At 46.2% G+C, this 21,552-nt stretch overlaps 1 protein-coding gene and 1 non-coding gene across 2 annotated transcripts; both read right to left on the reverse strand.

The window, feature by feature from the left end:
- Positions 1 to 11,286: 11,286 nt before the first annotated feature.
- Positions 11,287 to 14,190, reverse strand: LOC4350023 (uncharacterized). The gene is made up of 3 exons (XM_015762098.3): positions 12,294 to 14,190; positions 11,944 to 12,193; positions 11,287 to 11,818 (listed from the first exon to the last, which is right to left on the reverse strand). Exons 1-3 carry the CDS (start codon positions 14,142 to 14,144, stop codon positions 11,568 to 11,570), a joined length of 2,352 nt encoding a protein of 783 aa, XP_015617584.1. The 5' UTR covers positions 14,145 to 14,190; the 3' UTR covers positions 11,287 to 11,567.
- A 4,799-nt stretch (positions 14,191 to 18,989) lies between these two features.
- LOC112937222 (small nucleolar RNA R71) lies at positions 18,990 to 19,096 on the reverse strand. The gene has a single exon (XR_003239737.1). It is a non-coding gene; the product is annotated as a small nucleolar RNA R71 (small nucleolar RNA).
- Between the last annotated feature and the right edge of the window lie 2,456 nt (positions 19,097 to 21,552).

Below are 21,552 nucleotides of genomic sequence, written 5' to 3' on the forward strand. Positions count from 1 at the left end.
TCGAATGGGCCTTAGCCCATCTATTAATTCCAACAATCCCCCACCAAATCTCAAAATCCCACTGAGATTTGCCTTTTCCAATGTATTGTTTATATACCAGCGGTTCGATGGAGACCGATTAAGGTTGAACATCCACCTAAAACTCCAAGCTACACTTACTCACAACTTGAACAATGGACTACGCCTTGAATTGCAAGTCTTGTGCAAGTCTTATCTGGTACTATACCGTCTGTAGACTACCCCTCGGGTGGAGCATATAAGTCATACTCCTAGGTCTTTAGTAAGCTTCCTAGAAGATTCACCCAAAATCTCCATAGACTGCGACCAACAGTCAAGCCTACAATGGTGAGTTCTTTCAAGAATGCTCTGCAGGACAGCATCTTCGTTAATTAAAGCCAACAGAACTCATTAAGGCATAGCCAACCTGCCTTGCAGCTCACGACAGTACATGCATCTTCACTTAGAGAGGGTATAAATTGGTACTCTCCTCTAGTTTACTAATGGTTTGTTCTTCCCAGATTCTAATTCACGGGATCTCCGATCACATAGATTGGGTTACCACCATAGTAAAACTCACATGGGTCTCAAACCCATCTCCTTCGATGCATTGTCTATCACATTTCGTGATAGTCCCTTCGTGAAGGGATCCGCCAGGTTTCTAGCTGTTTGGATGTAATCCAACGTTATAACTCCGGAGTTTCTCAATTTCCTGACAGACTTCAATCGTCTTTTCACATGTCTAGACGATTTCATATTATCCTTAGAACTATTCACTTTGACAATTACCGTTTGATTGTCACAGTTCATAAGGATAGCCGGCACCGGTTTTTCAACAATAGGCAGATCCATTAATAGATCACGCAGCCATTCTGCCTCAACAGTAGCAGTATCCAGTGCTGTCAACTCTGCTTCCATGGTTGACCTCGTCAAAATGGTCTGTTTGCAAGACCTCCACGAAACAGCACCACCACCCAGTGTGAAGACATATCCACTAGTGGCTTTGATCTCATCCACATCAGAGATCCAGTTAGAATCACTATATCCCTCGAGTACCACAGGATACCCAGAATAGTGAAGCCACAATTCCATACTACCTTTCAGATAGCGCATTACTCGCTCAAGCGCACGCTAGTGATCATCTCTCGGATTAGAGGTAAACCGGCTCAACTTGCTCACAGCAAAGGAGATATCAGGCCTAGCTGCACTAGCCAGGTACATCAGCGAGCCAATGATTTGGGAGTATTCCAGTTAATTCCTAGCAATTCTATTGTTCTTGCGAAGCAACAAGCTAGAATCATAAAGTTTTAGAGAAGGCTTACTATCAATGTAGCCAAAGCGATTCAAGATCTTCTCCACATAATGGGACTGCAAGAGTGTAATCACATTCTCACCTCTAATTAGCTTAATGTTTAAGATAACATCAGCTACTCCCAAATCCTTCATATCAAAATTTTGAGACAAGAATAATTTAACCTCGTTTATCACCTCAAGGTTTGTCCCAAATATCAGTATGTCATCAACATACAAACACAGAATAACTCCCTCACCCCCACCATGGCGATAGTACACACATTTATCTGCCTCATTGACTGCAAAGCCTGCAGATGTCAATGTTTTGTCAAATTTCTCATGCCATTGCTTAGGAGCTTGTTTCAGACCATACAAAGACTTCAACAATTTGCACACTTTGCCTTCTTGACCTTCAACTACAAACCCATCAGGTTGATCCATATAGATCTCCTCGTCCAGCTCTCCATTAAGAAAAGTTATCTTAACGTCCATCTGATGAACGAGAAGACCATGTGAGGCTGCTAGGGAAAGTAGCACACGAATTGTGGTCAATCTAACAATAGGTGAGTAAGTTTCAAAGAAATCTTCGCCTTCTTTCTGAGTATAGCCCATAGTAACAAGCCAAGCCTTGTACTTTTCAATAGTACCGTCAGGCCTAAACTTCTTCTTGAACACCCACTTGCACCCCACAGATTTACACCCATAGGGTCGCTCTGTCACCTCCCAAGTCCCGTTAGCGATAATCGAATCCATTTCACTACGGACAGCCACCTTCCAGTAATCTGCATTAGGAGATGCATATGCTTCTGAAATTGACTTAGGAGTGTCATCCACAAGGTACACAGTGAAATCATCACCAAAGGACTTAGCCGTCCTTTGTCTCTTACTCCTTCGAGGAGCTTCACTGACATCCTCCTCAGTGACATGTTCATGTGTATGTTTAGTTTGTTCTGGTGGTGTGATTGAACTGGGAATTACTTCAGAGGGTTGGCTCGAACTACTATGTGTATCCTTCATTGGGAAAAAGCTCTCAAAGAAGGTAGCATCACGAGACTCCATAATTGTACCAACATGCATGTCAAGCACCTCAGATTTAACTATTAAAAATCTATAGGCAATGCTGTGATGAGCATATCCTAGAAAGACACAGTCCACAGTCTTAGGTCCCAGTTTGCGCTTCTTCCTTATTGGTACATTGACTTTCGCCAAGCACCCCCATGTGCGCAAATAAGAAAGTGATGGTTTTCTCCCAATCCATATCTCATATGGTGTTTTGTCCTTATTTCTGTTAGGAACTCTGTTTAACACATGATTCGAGGTCAACAATGCCTCCCCCCACCATGCCTTAGGTAGTCCCGCGGTGTCCAACATGGCATTCACCAAGTCAGTCATTGTGCGGTTCTTACTTTCAGCAATCCCATTAGACTCAGGAGAATAGGGAGGTGTCCTCTCATGTATGATGCCATGTTCCTCAAAGAATAAGTCAAACTCATTTGAGAAAAACTCTCCACCACGATCAGACATAAGCCTTTTTATCTTTCTGTCAAGTTGATTTTCAACTTCTGCCTTATAAATTTTAAAATAGTCTAGAGTCTCGTCTTTCGTTTTCAACAAGTACACATAGCAAAATATAGTAGCATCATCAATCAACGTCATGAAATATCGTTTTCCACCCTTCATCAACACCCCCATTCATTTCACAAAGATCTGAATGTAGGAGTTCTAGTGGTGCCAAGTTTCTCTCCTCGGCAGCCTTGTGAGGCTTGCGAGGTTGCTTCGATTGTACACAACTATGGCACTTAAAACCTTTGACAATGGAAAACTTAGGAATTAAACACATGCTGGAAAGCCGAGACATCAAGCCAAAATTAATATGACATAAACGTGAGTGCCAAACATTAGCCTCATCATCCACACTGCCACAAATATGGTTCACAGACTTATTGCAGAAATCAGAAAGGGAAAAGCGGAACAGGCCTCCGCACTCATAACCTTTACCAATAAAATATCCATGTTTAGACACGACTACTTTATTAGACTCAAAAACCAACTTAAATCTGTCTCTACTCAGACGGGAGCCACTAACAAGATTCCTGTCGATAGAAGGGACATGCTGCACGTTCTTCAGCTGCACGATCTTTCCCGAAGTAAACTTCAGATATACCGTGTCAACACCATGAACAGAAGCATGTGACCCATTCCCCATTAGGACGGTGGAACCCCGTGCGACCTGATAAGAAGAAAACAATGAGATGTCAGCACAAACATGTACATTGGTCCCAGTATCAACCCACCAATTAGTAGACTGATTAACTGAAAAAACAGTAGGTAAATTACCATACCCGCTTCCATCTCCAGTGTTGCAAATGGTCACATTAGCAGACTTAGAAGTCTGCCCTGCAGGTGCCTTCATCCCCTTGCGCTGTGGACACTTCCTAGCCAGATGACCAGGTTGGCCACACACAAAGCAAGTCCTCTCATCCTGATTAGGATTGTTGTTGTTCTTCTTCTGCTTCTTGAAGTTGGTGGTCTGTTGAGCTTTGTATTTCCCCTTGTTCTTGTTCTAGGCCTTGTGCACAACATTGGCACTGGACTGCCCACCATCGCCCTTAGACGCAACATCTTTTTCTCGAGCTTTCTCCTCAACATCAAGAGACGCTATCAACCCCTCAACGGAGTATTCCTGTCTCTTGTGTTTGAGTGCAGTACCGAAACTTCTCCAAGATGGAGGTAGTTCCGGAGACCTGCTCTCCCGATCGCCGGTGCACGCCGGCGAGCGGGATGGAGTAGTTTACGAGCGACGGGGCAGTACAGAGTAGGAGGCAAACCCTAGATTGATTTCGCGTGTGTTGCGTGAAGGCGGCGGCTCGGTTTATATAGAGATAGGTCGCTTGATCAGGGCACCCGCGTAACGAACCGGATAAGTCGCGCATAACTTATCAAGACTCCACGCCGTTTTCACGCACCGGATTTTTTGGAATGTTTCCAAAACAAAACAAATCCGAATTTCCCGCAGCAAAACAAAACTGCAAAAGGAGGCTGCATCTGCGCAAGGGTGAGGAGCCAATTTTGCGGACCATTCGACGCGTAGGCGAGCGAGCGCGCGCGTGTGTTTCCCCTCTTCTCTCCACCATACATGCTTCAAGTGGCTAGGAGGGCATCCTCCCTTTTAAGGAGGTCCCCCTCTCGTAGAATAAGTAAGGTGGTACTAAACTCCACATGCATGCTATCTCATAAGGTGGGCTTTTGTGATTTTCCAAAGAATTAATCTTCGAATGGGCCTTAGCCCAACTATTAATTCTAACATCTCCACCAGTGGAAGCAGTTGTGCTCTCGGACGCTGTCCATGAAGTTCCTTCTCGGTATCGCTTCATGCTCTGCAGACCACAGCTCCGCTCTCCGCACCAACATGAGGTTACCTGATAGGGTATTCGTAGCAGTGGTTTGGCCATCCGTTGGCTTTGGGCTGCACAAAGCACAGTTATGTGTCACCAGTATGGCTACCTATACATGGTTCTGGATTTATTGTAAATAGTTGTAGCTACTACTACAACTTGTTAGCTGAATAATACAATCACTACCGAAGAAACCATCTTTATCCGGTCAGATAAAATCCACAATAGCCTCGGTTGCACTAAAAACCGGGACTAAAAAGAACTTTTAGTCCCGGTTTATAAGCGCAACGGGAGTATATGATCTTTAAGCCCGGTTCAAATGCTGTCATGCCCCCTGGATCTTTAGTCCCGGTTGGTGATACCGATCGGGACTAAAGATCATATTTTTAATCCTGATTGGTACTATCAACTGAAAATAAATCTCTCACACATCCTCCTCGATTGGCACGGCTGCCTACCATATCTTATCCCCTCTCTCTCTTTCCTTCTTTATCTCCTCCTCCTCCACTCCTTCTCAATCCTCCTCCTCTTTCCCTCCTCCTCCTCCAACGATTCCCTCCTCCCCTCCCCTCTCCCTCTATGTCGCGGAGGCCGGCGGCAGGCGGCGGAGGACGTGCGGGGGCGACCGGAGGGGAGGCAGCAGGCGGTGGTGGCCATCGCGTCGTGGAGGGTGGCGACGGCCGGGCAGGGGTGGCCAGAGGGGAGGCGGTAGGCGGCCGCGGCTGTCGCGTCGTGGAGGGCGGCTGCAGCCGTCACGTCGTGGAGGGCGGCGGCGGCGGCTAGGTGGGGGAGGAGGCGACCTCTCCCTCCCCTCCGCCAGATCCGGCGGGAGGGGAGGCGGCAACGGCCGGGCGGGGTGGCGGTGGTGGCGCGACGACGAAGAATTTTTTTTCGAGGATTTGAGATGTATTTGTTTTTAGAATTTGTGATGTATTGAATATGTGAAGTTATCTGTGATGTATTTGTGATGTTTTTTTTTAGAATTTGTGATGTATTTGATCTGTGATTTAGAGATGGTTTGGGGATTTCACAATTTGGGGATGATTTGGGGATGTAGTGAAATCAATATGAATGCAATAAAATAAAATGAAAAAAAACTATAGTTAATACCAACCGGGACTAAAGATGGTATAATACCAACCGGGACAAAAATCCATTTTTGATCCTGGTTATTTTAACCAGGACTAAAGATGGACATAGTCCTGGATTCGTAGTCGGGGTTACGAAGCATGATTGAAGATCCTTTTTCCAGTAGTGAATCTTATTGATACTTGAGTTATTTCATGGTACTCTATGATATGTATTATGTGTACTAGTTGAGCTACTGTTAGTTGGATCGGATTATAAAATCTTGATACTTGAGTGATAACTGTCAGATTCATATGTATGGGTTATGAAAACTGCGTAAAGTCATACCAAATTGGCACCTATGGGGATCTCTTCTTGTTGTTATTGCCACCGTTCCACGGGTGATGCTAATAGGCGCGTAAGCGCCGCCAAGCAAAGTCGCGCAGACGCGCACTTGCTCCCAGTCCCACGCGAGCACCTTCCGAGCCTTCCGCTAAAATATGTGTTAGTGCTAATCTTTAGCGGTTTATACTAATTGATTTTTTTAATGAAATGATAAATAAAATAGTTGGGTTGAAAATTTTAAAATACGAATTGAAAGTTTTCAATGTTTAGTTGAAAGTTTTCGAATTTGAGTTGAAAGTTTTCAAATTTTGACTTCAAAAGTTTTTTATCTTGAGTTGAAAGTTTAAAAATTTCAATTGAAAGTTTTCAAATTTGAGTTGAAAATTTTCAAATCTTGACTGAAAGTTTTCAAATTTAAATTGAAAGTTTTCAAATCTTGACTTAAAAGTTTTCAAATTTAAATTGAAAGTTTTAAATTTTCAGTATAAAGTTCATTCGAATTTCAATTTTTTTTCATACACCGTGTATATAAATGATATGAAGCTAATCACGTGAGATAGAAAAGAGAAAGACAAAAACAAGTCAGACGTGCTTGCTTCCGCTTCTGTGGGCCGGTGTGGGCTTAGCGCCATGCACCGATAAGCATCTCGCGCATACGCGGATGAGGATGTGGGCCGCGCGTGAGGCTTGGGCCGGAAACGCGCGCGAGTCGTGCACCCATTAGCAATTTCGCCGTTCCACTGTCCGAGCATCAGTGTCCCCTTTGCATTTTTTGCACTCAGTTTGCCGGTGTAGAACCAAGAAGGAAGAGGGGGAGAAGTGTTGGTATAGGATCGAACACAAGTAACCAAGCCTACCAGAGGGGGGTAAATGGTAGGGAAAACCAAAAACCCAAAAACTTTTAGCGAAAATAAAAGCTACCCTCAAATTCGACGGATCACGGTCTAACCGAAGTAGATGTGTCGGTCTGACCGCCTGGAACACGTCGGTCTGACCGATGTAGATCGATCGGTCGAACCGCCGAGATCGCCTGCCTTCGCCTGTCGCCGCCGCCGGTCTGACCGCCTATAAGCTGCCGGTCTGACCGCCGGGATGCCGCCGAACCCGATAAAACACAGATCGAAGAACTCTCAAAGTAGATGACAACTTTATTGCTTCTCTCTGTGTTTATAAAGTGCAACAACAGCACCCCTTACAAAAAATCTCGACTAAACTCAAAACCCTAGCTAAACTAGCAGCTCAATTGCTCTCAAAGCGATACCGGGAGACATCACATTCCCTCTCTATTTATACCAAAAAACACTACTCAAAATAGGTGTAAAACTTCTATTTCCAATAGGACTCAATACCCGAAATACCTTAATTTCCAAAACCGCACCGGCCACATAAAATCCAAAACCGCATCGAAACGGACTCCTCTCCGCTGTCGACGCGTGTCCCGTACGCACTCGGACTCCTCGTGCGCACGTCCTTCCTGCCGCATGGGCCAGCTGGGCCTCCTACTCCTGGACCAACTCGGCCTCCAGCCAGCTGCCACCGAAGCCCACCGAGCCGCTCTGCCGCTGCTCGGTGCAACCGATCATGCACACATACACGCTTCACCATGCATCCCTTTTTCTCCTCAAATTTAATCCAATCTCCTTCGTGAACACCAACACTTGCACACACACCTCGTAAATCCCGTTGCGAAGATCTCTTCCACATGATGTTCATCCACCGTATGCCATCTCATATCCAACTTCGTCACTCGGTATTTTTGACCGTTTGGACCTCAACTCCTCCCTAAATCTAGTCCCGATCCCGACCATTGACCGAAGTTAACCTCCAAGAATCCTGACTCTAGTCACCTTCTCACATGATATCCTGACCGCACTAGACCTCTGCTCCTCCCTGAGCATAGTCGCGGTCTTCACCATTGACCAAGGCTGACCTCAAGTCACATGCATATAATCAGACAAAACAACCGTTTCTAGGCACAGATATCACAACCTGACCCACATTAGTCACATGTACTCACACCAACATCCACACATCTATTTAAACCAATTATTTATTAAATCATTTGCGCAGCCAATTATTCATCACAAATATTAATCATGACAATGATTTCATTAGTTGGGAGCATTGTTCGAACTAAATCTAGCCTAACCACCTGATAGCACTACCGAAATAGTCACCGAGTCTAGGTAAAACTGAATTAAATCAGTTTACACTAAGGTTTCCTATCAATTCACCTCCAAGTTAACCTTCTAAGCTAAATCACTTCTACTCTTCACTGTTATCTAGGGGTGGGCATTCGGTCTAACCGAAAATTACGGTCTCGGTCTTTGGTCTTTCGATCTTTTCGGTCTTTGAAAAGTGAAGTCCGAATTTCAGCGCGAAAAATGTCAGGACCGACAAATTCGGTCTCGGTCTCAGTCCTGACCGAAATTCAACAACATTTTCATATATGCAAAGAAATAATGGAAATTTTCAACACAAAATCACAAAAAGAATTCATAAGCACTTATGAGTAAAGACTCTTATTAGGTTGCATGCCTAGAAGAAGTAGGGATGTGAAAATTAAAGTTTAATCCTATTAAACATAGTGGATTGTAGGTTGCATTTAGTCATTTTTTGATAATTCGGTCTTTTCGGTCTATTCGGCTACCCGAGGAGACTAACCGAATTGACCGAATAAAATTTGGTCTTTCACTACTTAGGACCGAATTGATAACCGAATTTCTCGGTCTCAGTCTTTTCGGTTCGGTTTTTTTTACCCACCCCTACTTTTATCAGCTAGTACTTGATACCCATAAGGTATCAGTAGTAAGGGGCTATTTGGTTGCTACCCTGAGAGAAATTGCCTGACCTAAAGCCAGCCTGAGACTAACACAGGTCTTGTTTGGTTGGTGCCCTTAGATTCCAAACCCTTCGCCTGCCCTGACGCAGCCCTTCCCGTCATTAGCGTGAGCCAGGCGACCGAAATCGATCGCCTGAGCTCCAGGCAGCAACAGCGATACATACTTACCATCCTAATCTTTATCCAAAGCGGCCACGCGACGTAGATTCCAGGAGCGAAGCTGCGCTGCTTCCGCGAAGCCGCCGCCGACCGCCATCTTGCCGGATCCTTGCGAAGCCGCCGCCGCCCGCCGTCTTTCGTAATCCCTGCGAAGCTATGCTACTCTCGCTGGCGTGCGAAGCCACCGCCGTTTTGCCGGATCCCTGCGAAGCTGTGTTGCTCCCGCCGGCGGGTGAAGCTGTCGCCGTCTTGCCGGATCCCAGCATAGCAGCACCGCCCATGCTAGATGCTGCCCAGGCTGCCTTTCGTGCAAAATAGTAAGCAGATCGATTTGCAGGTTGCCAGATGCATTTGCACATCTGGGCAGAATCATCTGAAGGTTGTGCTCCTGATGCACGGATTTGGGATCTATTTGACTCTTCGATTGCGTTCTCCTCTCTCTTTTTTTCCCTGCTTTTTTTTCTAGATTTTTATCCTCGTTATGTATGCAAGATTTGTGCTTGTACATGGGAAGTTGGGTTCATAAATGGATCTTGGCAGGAGGTTTAGATGCAATTTGTGGCAAGATTTGTGACGGCCATTAATAATTGATTTAGCTGTGTAATAATTAAAGGCGTAATTGCATATTTGTTTCTCAGGCAGCAACAAACAACCAAACAAGCATATACTCAGGCTACCTGACCAGGTTAGATGCATTGTCTTCTCGCATGCCACTCAGGCGCACAGAAATTTCAGGCATGTTGCTCAGGGCAGCAACCAAACAACCCCTAAATCTAGTACATGGCTACCAGAGCTGGTACCCATAAATATCAGACCTAATACACATGTATCATCCCCTGCTACCTATATATCATGTCTGATACATGTAAGTATCATGCTTGATACTGTAGATAACATGATACCCTTTTAGGTACTATAAATAAATACCGAGAGGTACTACAAGGTGTCATTGGTATCGTACATACCATGATACTTGCAAGTACCATAACACTTGATGTACCACGAGATATCATGATATCCTAATGGGGTGTTTGGGACTGACTAAAGTTTAGTCCCTCTGCCTAAGTAACATGATATTGGAAAAGTACTATGATACAAGGAAGTATCGCGTGGTACGAAGTATCACGTGGTACTATGGTAACAGTGACATGAAATTTGAAGGCACCACGAGATATCATAGTACCACATAAGTTTCATGAGTATCGTCTATATTTAATGTTTGTATCATAGATATTGTAGGCGTATTTAGGGTTAACACTTGTAGAAACGGTCGAAATTTCAGTAATTTCAAGACTTTTGGAACTTTTTGCACGACATTATTTACAATTTAACAAATTTTGACTAAATTCTAATAAAATTTGACAAAATTCGCAAAAACAAATTGAAGAAAAACAAAAGGACGAGATATATATCATGTAGATACACACGCGAAAAAAAGTGGATTAATGAAATTTGAGAAGATTATAGAAGAGTTGGCCTGGATAGTCGCATTTTTTTTTCAGGTGATACTTAAAAGGAAGAGAATAGACAGTAGCATGCAGCTAGCATGTACACTCCCTCCGTAAAAAAAAAAAAAGTCAACCTATAAGTCCCATTCTAGCACTAGGTTAGCTTTTTTTTTTAACGGAGAAAATAGCTTAGCTTTTGCATTGGCAGAAACAACGGGGATGTTTGGTTCATGGCAACACTTTGCCACACCACACTTGTGGCTGCCACAGTCTCTTAGGCAGTCTCTTAAGCATGTGTTTAGTTTACTGCCACAGTTGTGGCTTGCCACACTTTTTCAATAGCATGTCCCACATGTCATAGACTTAATTTTCTTGCCAACTTTGCCACACTTTGTGGCTAGCAATTTGTCCACCACACTTTTGTGGCTGCCACAACTTGCCTAATGTTAGTTGTGGTAAAGTGTGACCAGCAACCAAACACACCCAACGTGTCGTGCGGCTCGTCTCAGAGGTGTAACGATGGATGGACATCGTTAACTACGGCCGAGTTTAGTTCCAAATTTGAGTTTAGTTCTAATTTTTTTTTAAAACTTCTAACTTTTCCATCACATCAAAACTTTTCTACACACAAACTTCCAACTTTTTCATCACATTGTTCTAATTTCAACCAAACTTTCAATTTTGGCGGCGTGAACACTCTACATTGTCCCTCCGACGGGATACAGTTTTTCTGTATGGGTTACTGTAATTTCCGTAGTAAAGCACGGCCCCATTGCTAGTTACAGCAAATATACAAATATACAGTGTTGCGACTCATTGTCCAAAAGCAAATATAGATTCTTCTGTTATTACAATGACTAGACAAACTTGTAACCTGAATAATGATCCCCTCCTCATCCATATTAAGCCTTGTTCAGAGGGATTGGAGGGGTTCGAGGATAAATAATTCCACACCTCAATATATGTCAATAAATCCCCTCCAAATCTAACAGCAGAGCTATATCATCACCATTGTCTTCATCATAAAATAGAGTCGTCATTCAGAATCTTTGTAAGATTTGCATTCCTTCCATGATCAAAATATATGAAATCTGACTCTAGCAGGCCTTTATCTTTATCTTTACTAAGACTGCACGAAGCAGAACCAAACACATCAATAGCAGCATTAACATCATAAACTTCAATGGCGTCATCAACATCATCCTCAAAAAGATATCCAGATGGTGGGTGCAAAATTGTACTTGCATTGCCCTCACAAGTGGTGCAAAGACCTGTTCATAAAGCCAAAACAAAGACATCAACATACATGCCAATGGCAATAATGGTTGCTACAATTTGTGTACTACTTGACGAAAAATAAATTAGGAGCACCACAACTTAGAGTTCAGTGACTCACCAAAACATGTGCTATCTTGAACAGGGCAGCAGATGGGCTTCGAGTTTGATTCATTAAATCGACCAGGTTGTGAGTCCCAGAATTGAGCAAAGAAGAGTGTGCGCTTAGGGTTTGGTGTTGTGGTTGCCTCACGATTTAGTTTGAGCACAGTGCCATGGGTGCTTGCCAAGAAGTTAGCATGGTAGCATCTCCAGTAGTGGGATTGAGGTTCCTCCACTCCACATATGAGGTCAAGCTTATATCTTGGTTCCTGCAATAACAAACAAGGGTAGACGAAGTCTTAGCACACTGGAAGAAAGCAAATGCAGCAATCAAACAAAAATAAAAAAACGTTTATACTCTAAATTTACCCAAGGATGCTGTCTGGAGTATGTGACTAGCAATTCTTCCAGCTTGCTGCGAACAAACCTTTGCCGGTTCACATAGTCTGACCTTCTCCTCGATAATGCTGCTAAAGCTTGTGTATCAAATGGAGGCAGTCTTTTTCTGCCAATCATCGTGGTTAGCTGCTCTTGGATCATTGCGTTAAGCTGCTCCCAATCAGCGTTGGAGATTACACAGCCGGAGCCATCACTAATGGATCTCAGCAAGTGCTGCAGGCGATCAAGCTTCTCGCCGCAGAGGGACATGAGGAATGACCCAAGCATGGTGTGCTGCGGGTGCTCTGAAGCCTTGGCTGCAGCAGAGTAGGGGTTCTTGTTCGTCATCACCGTCTGCTGTAGCTTGTCAGTGAGGTCACACTGCCTGGACCAAAGGTACTCCACGGCCTCATGCTTGGAGAGCGAGCAGCCAGTGGTGGTGGTGGTGATGGCACGGAGTAGGGCGACAAGGCCGTTGAGGGAACGGGATGCAATGCGAGACATGGCTTGGGTGTCAGAGATATCCTGCGGCAACTCAACCTCACAATCGCCGCCACCGCCATCCTTTGGATACAGGGGAGGGTATGCGGCGTCGTACCAGAGGGTGTTGATGATGATGTTTGATACGGGATCCAAGGGGCCGAAGCATTGTCCAGACATGAGGATTGCGCGGAGGAGGCGTCCGCGGCGCATGGAGTCATCTGATACGGGCAGGGGCAGCACGGCAAGTGCCCTGATGTAGAAGCAATGGATGGTGTCGAGGAGGCACATGTTCAGGGACAATATGTGCTCACATGGCGGGGAGGCATCATAGTTCACATGTCCATGTTCTTCACAACCACCAAGCACTTTCGCTACGCATTTTGATAGCTTTGTCTCTATGGCTGCGCTATCTATCGTAAGATCCGAGATGTATAGGAGTTTCTGAAATTGAACATGATTTGGTGAGATTCCAGCAAAACGGTCGGGGGCGGCTTGAGCACAAGACTCACCATTTGGGCAGCACAAGAAGTCCATGTTGGGCGGGGGCCATTGGAATGCGTTGAGGAGCAGGTCCTTGATGGACTGGACGTCATGGGTGGTGAGCAGGTCCGACCCCTGAAGCTTGTGGACGATAGGGGAGAGTAGATGAGAGGGGTACTGCGCGGTCATGGTGCGCGCCAGGTCGTCGGGCGCGGGGTGGCCTGCTTTGAGCGCGGCGATCCGGAGGGCGTTCTTCATCTTGCCACCGTCGGGGAGGAGGGGGGATGGCGGGAGTGGGAGATGGCGGTCATGGTGGACCAACTTGATGGCGAGGAGGAGGTCGTAGGAGGCGAGGTAGAGGTAGCGCCTGGCCTGGTCGCCGGTGAGGTAGCGGAAATAGACCTTCATGAAGGCGATGAGGCCGTTGAGAGAGGTGGATGAGATGAACCCCCACCACTCGCTGTAGCTCCTGCGGGTCCTCTTCCGGGGGAGCGGCGGTGGGTGGTCTTGGAGTTGGAGGGGCGGTGATCCGGAGAGGTGGGCGATGGCGTTGAGGATGATGTTGCTGACGGGGTCGGCGAGGCCGAAGCAGTGTCCGACCTCGCCGAGGCAGTCGACGAGCTCCGGGATCTCGTCCAAGGGCAGCCGCCGCGCCGCCTCGTCGTACAGCTTCTGTATGGACCGGAGGATTTCGTTGGCCGGAGGGTGCCATCGCTTCTCCTCCTCCCCGTGGTAACAGGTGAATCTGCCGAAGCGGGGGCCATCGGAGGAGGAGGCGCCGCTCCGACTCGCTGCTCTCTTCCCTGGATTTTTTGGGGATTGCACGCCGGATCTGAGCCCCCGGCTTGCTGTCGATTTGTGAATTTTTCGCCGCTTCATATCTCCTACTGCTACGCCTACCGCCGCCACAAACAACGCTAGCCGCACCGCACCTGCCCGGCCTCCTCTCTCTTTATACGCCGCGGATACCTATCCTCGTAGGAATCGGATACGGTGTACCCTGGAGCCAATGCCCAGCCCACTTAACTCGCTGGGCTGGATTACCCAACACCAAACGGACACGGTCCCTTTCCTTCCTTCCTAGTAGTAGTAAGGAATAAGTTCACTTTTCCTCCCTCAACTTATGGCCGTGTATGAATAGCATCCCTCAACCGCAAAACCGGCTATAACCCATCCCCCAACTCCGAAAACCGTTGCAAATCAACTTCCCGGACGGTTTTGGAAGCGGTTTTATCCTATGTGGCAATTGACTTGCTTATATGGCAGTTGACTTGCTGAGTCATCAAGCAGGACCCACATGTCAGCGGTCTCCACCTCATCTCATCTTCTCCCTCACCATGATTCCCTTCAAGAAACGGGAAAGGAAAAAAATCAAGAAGCGGAGGCGAGGCGATAGAATCGAGCAGCAAGATCAACGGCAAGACAAGTAGCACATGATGGTTGCCGAATTCAGAGAAGACGCCGGTGATCACGCGAAACAAGAAAGGAGAACGAACAAAACAAATTAGAGACCACGAAATCGTCGAAGAACACGAGCAAACAGCAAACAAGCTAGCGGAGTTCTTCTAGCGTGCGCGCGACGCGGAGCGGGTGTCCGCCATACGCAGCTGCTGGCAATGCCGCCGTCGTCCCCGTGCCGGAGCCTCTCCGTCCTCATGCTGCAGCACAACCCGGCCCTCGGCGACATCCCCAGTGGCTTCCTTCTCGGACGGACGGCGAGCTTCTCCCGCGCGCGGACGGCCGCCGAGCTATTTCCCCGCGCGCGGACGGCCGCCGAGCTCCTCCCACGCGCAAGGACGCCCGGCAAGATCCTCCCCGCGCGCGGCCGGCCGGCGAGCTTCTCCCCCGCGCGTGGCCGGCCGACGAGATCCTCCCCGCGCAAGCCCTGCCGGCGAGATCCTCCACACGCGCAGATGGCCGGCGACTTGGAGGGGCTGCCTCGTCCTCCACGACCCCCTCTCAGACAATGCCCCGGCGTCCTCCCGCCTCCTCTGCGTGCTCGAGCCGGGCCACTCCCCCGCGCGCGGCGTGGCCAACCGACGAGCTCGTCCCCCGTGCGCCGTCGTCGCCGCCCTGCTGATAGAAGGTGAGAGGTGGAAGATATGAAAGAGAAAGAGGGGAAGAGATGAGGTGGAGACTGCTGACATGTGGGTCCCGTTTGATGACTCAGCAAATCAACTGCCACGTAAGCAAGTCAATTGCTACGTAGGACAAGACCGCCTCCAAAACCGTCCGGGGAGTTGATTTGTAACGGTTTTCAGAGTTGGGGGATGGGTTATACCCGGTTTTGCGGTTGAGGGATGATATTCATACACGGCCATGAGTTGAGGGAGGTAAAGTGGACTTATTCCTAGTAGTAATTAGCAATAAGCCCACCTGTCAGTTCCTGGACTTTTACATCGTGTTTTTTTTACCTCTAAACTGTACACAACCGTGCAATTTGGATCCCACAGCAATATAGATGCCTGCTTTTAATGATGTGGCATCCTAGTCAGCAAAATAAAAATAAAAATATTATGTGGGGCCCATGTAAGTGACAAGAAAAGACATAGGGCCCACGCCCTCTTCTTTCTTCTCTTTTCTTCCCCAGCCTCGGTGTTAGCCACGCAAGGGGAGGCGGCCGACGGGAGAGGTGGGGAGAGGTGGCCGGCAAGTCTGAGAGGGTAGGGGAGAGGCGGCCGGCAAGCCAGCAAGCCGAAGCTCGTCGACAAGGAGATCATCCCTTGCGACGCCCATGTTTGCCACCGCCGCCCAGTTCGGACTGGGGACACGGGTGAAAGACTGAGAACCGATGAGAGGGTAAGAGGGGGTCTGGCCCCTCAGGAGCGATTGAAGATAGAAAGGGATTTAGACAGGTTCGGGCCGCTGTGGGAGCGTAACACCCTACTCCTGTATGTGGTTGATTTGAGTGGAAGAATACTGTTGGGGAGGTATGTCATGAGGGCCTTCAGCCAACCTGCCGAAACCATCTAGGCCGTCAAAACAACGGCTAAGTTCATTGGCCCAAGCCCTTGGGCGAAGAATACAGACTTACGAAGGAATGGGTCAAGAATACAGAATTGCCACGACCCAATAAGCTCAAAATTCACTGATTTGGATATAGGAGGAGATAAGGAGGCCGCCATCCGAAAATGGGCTGGATTGGGCCAGCCCATGTTCGGCCGAACCCTCATCTGCGCCGTTGGATGCAGGGTTTGGCGTGGACGTCCAGGATTGCATCCCAATGACGGTTGGAGGGCATATTTTCGACCATTCCAACTGCCACAACCGTTATTGGCAGCTATAAAAGGACCTCCCATCCTCACTTCTTCCACACACTCAAGCAAGGAGCTTCTCATATTCTCTCAAGTTTAATATACTCTCTAGAGTACAGTGGAATAGAAATAGAATAGAGTCTCCGGTCCTCGGAGTTTTCGGAAGAGTTCGGGTATGGCTCTAGTAGCTTTTCCTTCTTTTGTAAGACTTGCAATATTTATAGAATATTATTCTTAATATATTTATGGTACTATACTTCACTCTGATCATACGAGTACCGACTTTCCGATATATTATTCGAGATATAATTGTCTAGCTAGCTTACTCGGGAGATGCGACTGTGTGGGTATAATATTCATCTATATGATTGCTCTATGTCATGACGATGATTGTAGATTAGTATTTGGTAGCATAAGCGAGGTGCTTAGGCTATTGAATATCATTATTTAGGGTTATATGCTGCGGGACAGTAGAGGTGGGCCGCTGATGGTGATAGCTCAGTACGGGTATTCCTCCACGTTAGTATATAATCCTAGGTTACTTTCCTGGGGAGGGTACTTGTTGACGGTCGTTATCGATCAGTTTCGACCGTCAATATTACCAAAATAGAGGAGAACCAGTGATGCTTGCAATGCATATACATGTTAGAATAATAATATTCCACTAGTATTAGGTTTACTAACCTTTTGCAGAGAATAACCATAAAGTGGAGGAGAATCGACATTAACTCAGACGATAAATCAATCGGACGATGTCGACAATCAGACTTATGCATGAATGGGCCAAGAGCTCAGAATTGACATGATGAATTGGGCCAAAATTCACAAGTCTACGAAGTGAAACAATAGAGCAGGTCGCCTGCCGAATTTGGGCCAGGTTGGCTGGCCCCTGGTTCGGCCGAACCTCCCTCTCCACCGTTGGATATGGGGTTTGGCAGGGACGCTCCAGATCTTCTCCTGATGGCGGTTGCGGGGTACTTCAGACATTTCGCAGCAGTTACACCCGTCATACATGCCTATAAAAGGAGCTCACTCTCTTCACTTCAACACACACCTCAAGCAAGAGCTCTGTCATATTCTCTCAAGTTAGTTTAGTGTTATTAAGCTAGTAGAATAGGAATAGAGTAGAAATCGGGAATCCGGAAGCCTTCGGAAGAGTTCGGGTATGGCTCTAGTAGCTCTTCTCTTCTCTATTGTAAGCTTTGTACTAGTATTAGAATACTCTTCTTTATACATTTATGGTATTGAAATACTTTTTGAATATATAAATGACTACTTTACATTATGTTCATATTATACTGAATATGTTGCTAACTTATCTGGGAGATGCTTTAGTGCGGGTATAATGTTTGCATATGTAATTACTCTATGTCATGATAATGATATTAGAGTAGTATCTGGTAGTTTAGACGTGGTGTCTAGATTACGGGATATTATTATTTGGGGTTATATGCTGCGGATGAGAGGTGGGCCGCTGATGGTGACAGCTCAGTACGGGTATTCCTCCGCGAGTGTATATAATCCTAAGTTAATTCCCTGGGGAGGGTACTCCTCCGTATTTAGCCCCGGTTGTATGGTCATGACGGGCTGTCGTAAGGAACTCGACAGCCAGGGGTAGCTTCTCGAAGTACCAGGAGGGCATCAGATAGAGGGTATTAGCTAGTATATCAGATAACTACCCTTGGAATACTCTCGGGTGAAACGCTACAATAGTATATCCATGCGCTTGCGGATGAACTCTATAACCATAATATACCAGGAGTATTTCTGCGCCATTGCTGGGAATTATATTTCTAGTAATGTCGTTAAGAAATACCAACAAACATTTCTGGCCCGTTGCCGGGGAAGATTCATAATAGAGATTACCTGAACTAATACTTTATAATTACCTCTGTATAATCATTTCCCTTTGCAGGCTAACCTTGGTTGTTTTCACTTTTGTTGTGAAAACAGGGTAGTGCATGACTGGTTTCAACTTGCCGAAAAACTTCAAAGAAAATCCAGAAGCTTTCTTCCGGAGCGTCAGACCGCGAGTCACTGCTCCGTAGAAAACTCTACCGACTAAGAAACCAGCCGTAGCAGCGCCAACCGACTTTCAAGACTATGGCTGACAAGACTCCCCGCGAGTTCATTGCTCCCTCTGCTGAGAATGTGGCCATTGGGCCGCAGATCAACATGGGAGACGTGGATTTCGACTTGAAGTCCAGCCTCATCACTATGGCGCAGGCTAGCCCGTTCTGCGGCAAGCCTAACGAGGATGCCAATGCTCATCTGCAGCAGTTCCTGGAGATCTGTAGCATGTACACCATAAAAGGGTGTCAGTCCAGACACCGTCAGGCTAAGGTTGTTCCTGTTTTCCCTCCTCGGGAGAGCGAAGCAGTGGTTCTACGCCAACCGTGCTGCTGTCAACACCTGGGACAAATGTTCTACGACATTCCTCTCGAAGTTCTTCTCGATTGGCAAAACCATTGCCCTTCGTGGAAGGATTTCCAGTTTCCAGCAGACAAGGGACAAGTCCATTCCTGAAGCATGGGAACGACTTCAGGAGTATGTGGCTGCCTGTCCTCATCATGGGATGGACGACTGGCTAATCCTGCAGAATTTTTATGATGGACTCACTCCCATGTCCCGCGATCACCTGGACGCGGCGACTGGAGGAGCATTCTTTTGTAAAACGGTTCGAGGAGCCATTGATTTAATAGAGAAGATGGTCTCCAATATGGGTTGGAGCGAGGAACGACTCCAGACCCGTCAGTGAGGTATGCACACCGTCAAGGAGACGAAATTACTCGCTGCCAAGCTAGACCTCCTCATGAAGCGCTTGGATGACCACGACAAACGGCCTCAAGGCACTGTCAAGGCCTTGGACTCACACGTTACATGTGAGGTCTGCGGCAACATGGGACATTCTGGGAATGACTGCCCAGAAACCCGTGAGGAGGCGATGTACATAAGCAACAACAACAACGGGTACCGTCCACAAGGAGGCCAGGGGTGGAACCAGCCACGCCCGTATTATCAAGGAGAAACCAATGGGGTAGCCAAGGAAGCGCCATCCAGTGACTCGGCTGACAAAGAGATTCAGCCAGAAAAGGTCGTGCCGCAGGAGTACTGCGACACATGATTGCTGCCATTTCCTCAACGGAGTAGGAAATAGTTCGTGGACGAGCAGTTCGCTCGTTTTTTAAAGTGCATCTAGGGCCCTAATGATTTTGATGATTGATTACAATGCGATTAGAGAGGACTAACATTTTTATTGAAGCAAATGTGAAGGTTGTTATGTCCTCGACGTGTTGTAATTCAATGCATATCCCGTAAATGCGACATCGCGATGCAATGGGGCAATGATCAAATGGTATATTGTATCTTTTACCTTGCATTATATCGTAGGAAAGCCGTGCTATTAAGGGGGATAATGCATAGACATATAAGGAGTGATGGCCGGACATAGATAGAGAGAGAGACAGAGCTTGAAGAGCTCGGTTGGTGTGGAGGGAAAAGGACCGACCTCGTCGTCTATTTATAGGCCGCGGAAGTCGGTTCGGACAGGAGAAGGAGAAGAAGGACATGGCAATGGAGGCGTGGAGAAGAAGAGCACGGCGCCGGCTCTGTCCGCTGATTGGCCGGTGATGGCGGTTCGCTCCAGGGGCTGACGTCGATGGCGTGAGGTGACGGATGACGTCGGCGATGGTTGCTTGGCGTCGAGGGCAAGATGGCAGCAACGTCGGTGGCAGAACTGCGGGCGACGGCAGCGGCTGCGCGTGCGAGCGTGCGCCAAGCGCGTCCATGGCACACGGCGGTGGCGCCCACGGGACAGGGAGGAGGATCGGCTGTGTGGCTGGGCCAGCCTGGGTCTTGGTCTGTTAGGGTTAGGGAGATGGGCCGAGAGGAGACAGAAGTAGATTTCGGCCCAAAGGAATTGTTTCTTAATTTCTAATAGAATTTGAAGGAGATTTGGATGGCTAGGTTTGAAAGGAATTTATATTTGGAGGAATTTATATGTGGAGATGAATTTCAAAATAAAGACCTTCTAATTTATTTGAGTGCAATATATTTAGAGGTAGAGTGGAATTTGAAGGAATTTATTTGGAAGCACTTAAATAAAAAAAGAATAATATTATGAATGATAGGGCTCCTAATTTGGATATATTTTGGGGGAGTATGATAGGAAAATAGATAGAGAAAAATAAATAGGATCTTAGCCCCCAAAATATATGATATGGGTTTTAGAGAATTATTTGAGGCAAAAAGGAAATTTGGATTTCTGGATGAGAAGGATAAAATCTATTTTCTTAGCACAAGAGCAATTATTCACAATATTGCAATAATAATATTCTCATGCCGATAAGGGGATCAAGCCATATAAATTAAATTGGCGGCTAGGTAAAAGGAGGAATTTGAATATGGGAATGTTGGAAGGAGAACTAAGGATAGGTTTAAGATCAAAGGATGGGTTAACAATTAATTCCAATAAAATTGGAATTGCTTTGGTTTAGGTTGTAGCGCAATATTGAGAGGTTCCTTGGACCATAGTTCATAAAAGTAAAAAGGGTTTTCAAACTAAATTTGAATAAAAGGAATTTTGTCAAAAGAAGGTTTTAAATTAAAACTAGATCAAGAAATACCTCCAGATAAATTTTAAATGGAGATCGCAAAAGAAATTAAACAAAAGAGAGGTTTTATGCGAGTTAGTTTTAGGAGGTCCCTCTAATTATAATATCCTAGGTTTAGGAGGTTAATAAAAACATAAAAACCGGTATGATGTATAATTAGAAAATAGCTAGTTTTCACGATGTTACATACTCCCTCCGTTTCATATTATAACTCGTTTGACTTTTTTCGTAGTCAAACATTTTAAGTTTGACCAAGTTTATAAAAAAAATATAGTATTATTTTTAACACAAAACAAACATATAATAAAAATATATTCAATGTTAGATTTAATAAAACTAATTTGATATTTCAGATGTTGCTAAAATTTTTTTATAAACTTGGTCAAACTCAATAAAGTTTGATTAGAAAAAAGTCAAATG

Source organism: Oryza sativa, chromosome 11 (genome assembly GCF_034140825.1).
Source record: "Oryza sativa Japonica Group chromosome 11, ASM3414082v1".
NCBI classification, from domain to species: Eukaryota; Viridiplantae; Streptophyta; class Magnoliopsida; order Poales; family Poaceae; genus Oryza; species Oryza sativa.

Bases quoted from the DNA above. Each gene is read 5' to 3' on its own strand.
- LOC4350023 (XM_015762098.3), bottom strand. From the start codon at position 14,144: ATGAAGCGGCGAAAAATTCACAAATCGACAGCAAGCCGGGGGCTCAGA. The intron at 12,194-12,293 runs GTAAATTTAGAG...TTGTTATTGCAG, and splicing joins ACTCCAGACAGCATCCTTGG to GAACCAAGATATAAGCTTGA. The intron at 11,819-11,943 runs GTGAGTCACTGA...CTTTATGAACAG, and splicing joins TCAAGATAGCACATGTTTTG to GTCTTTGCACCACTTGTGAG.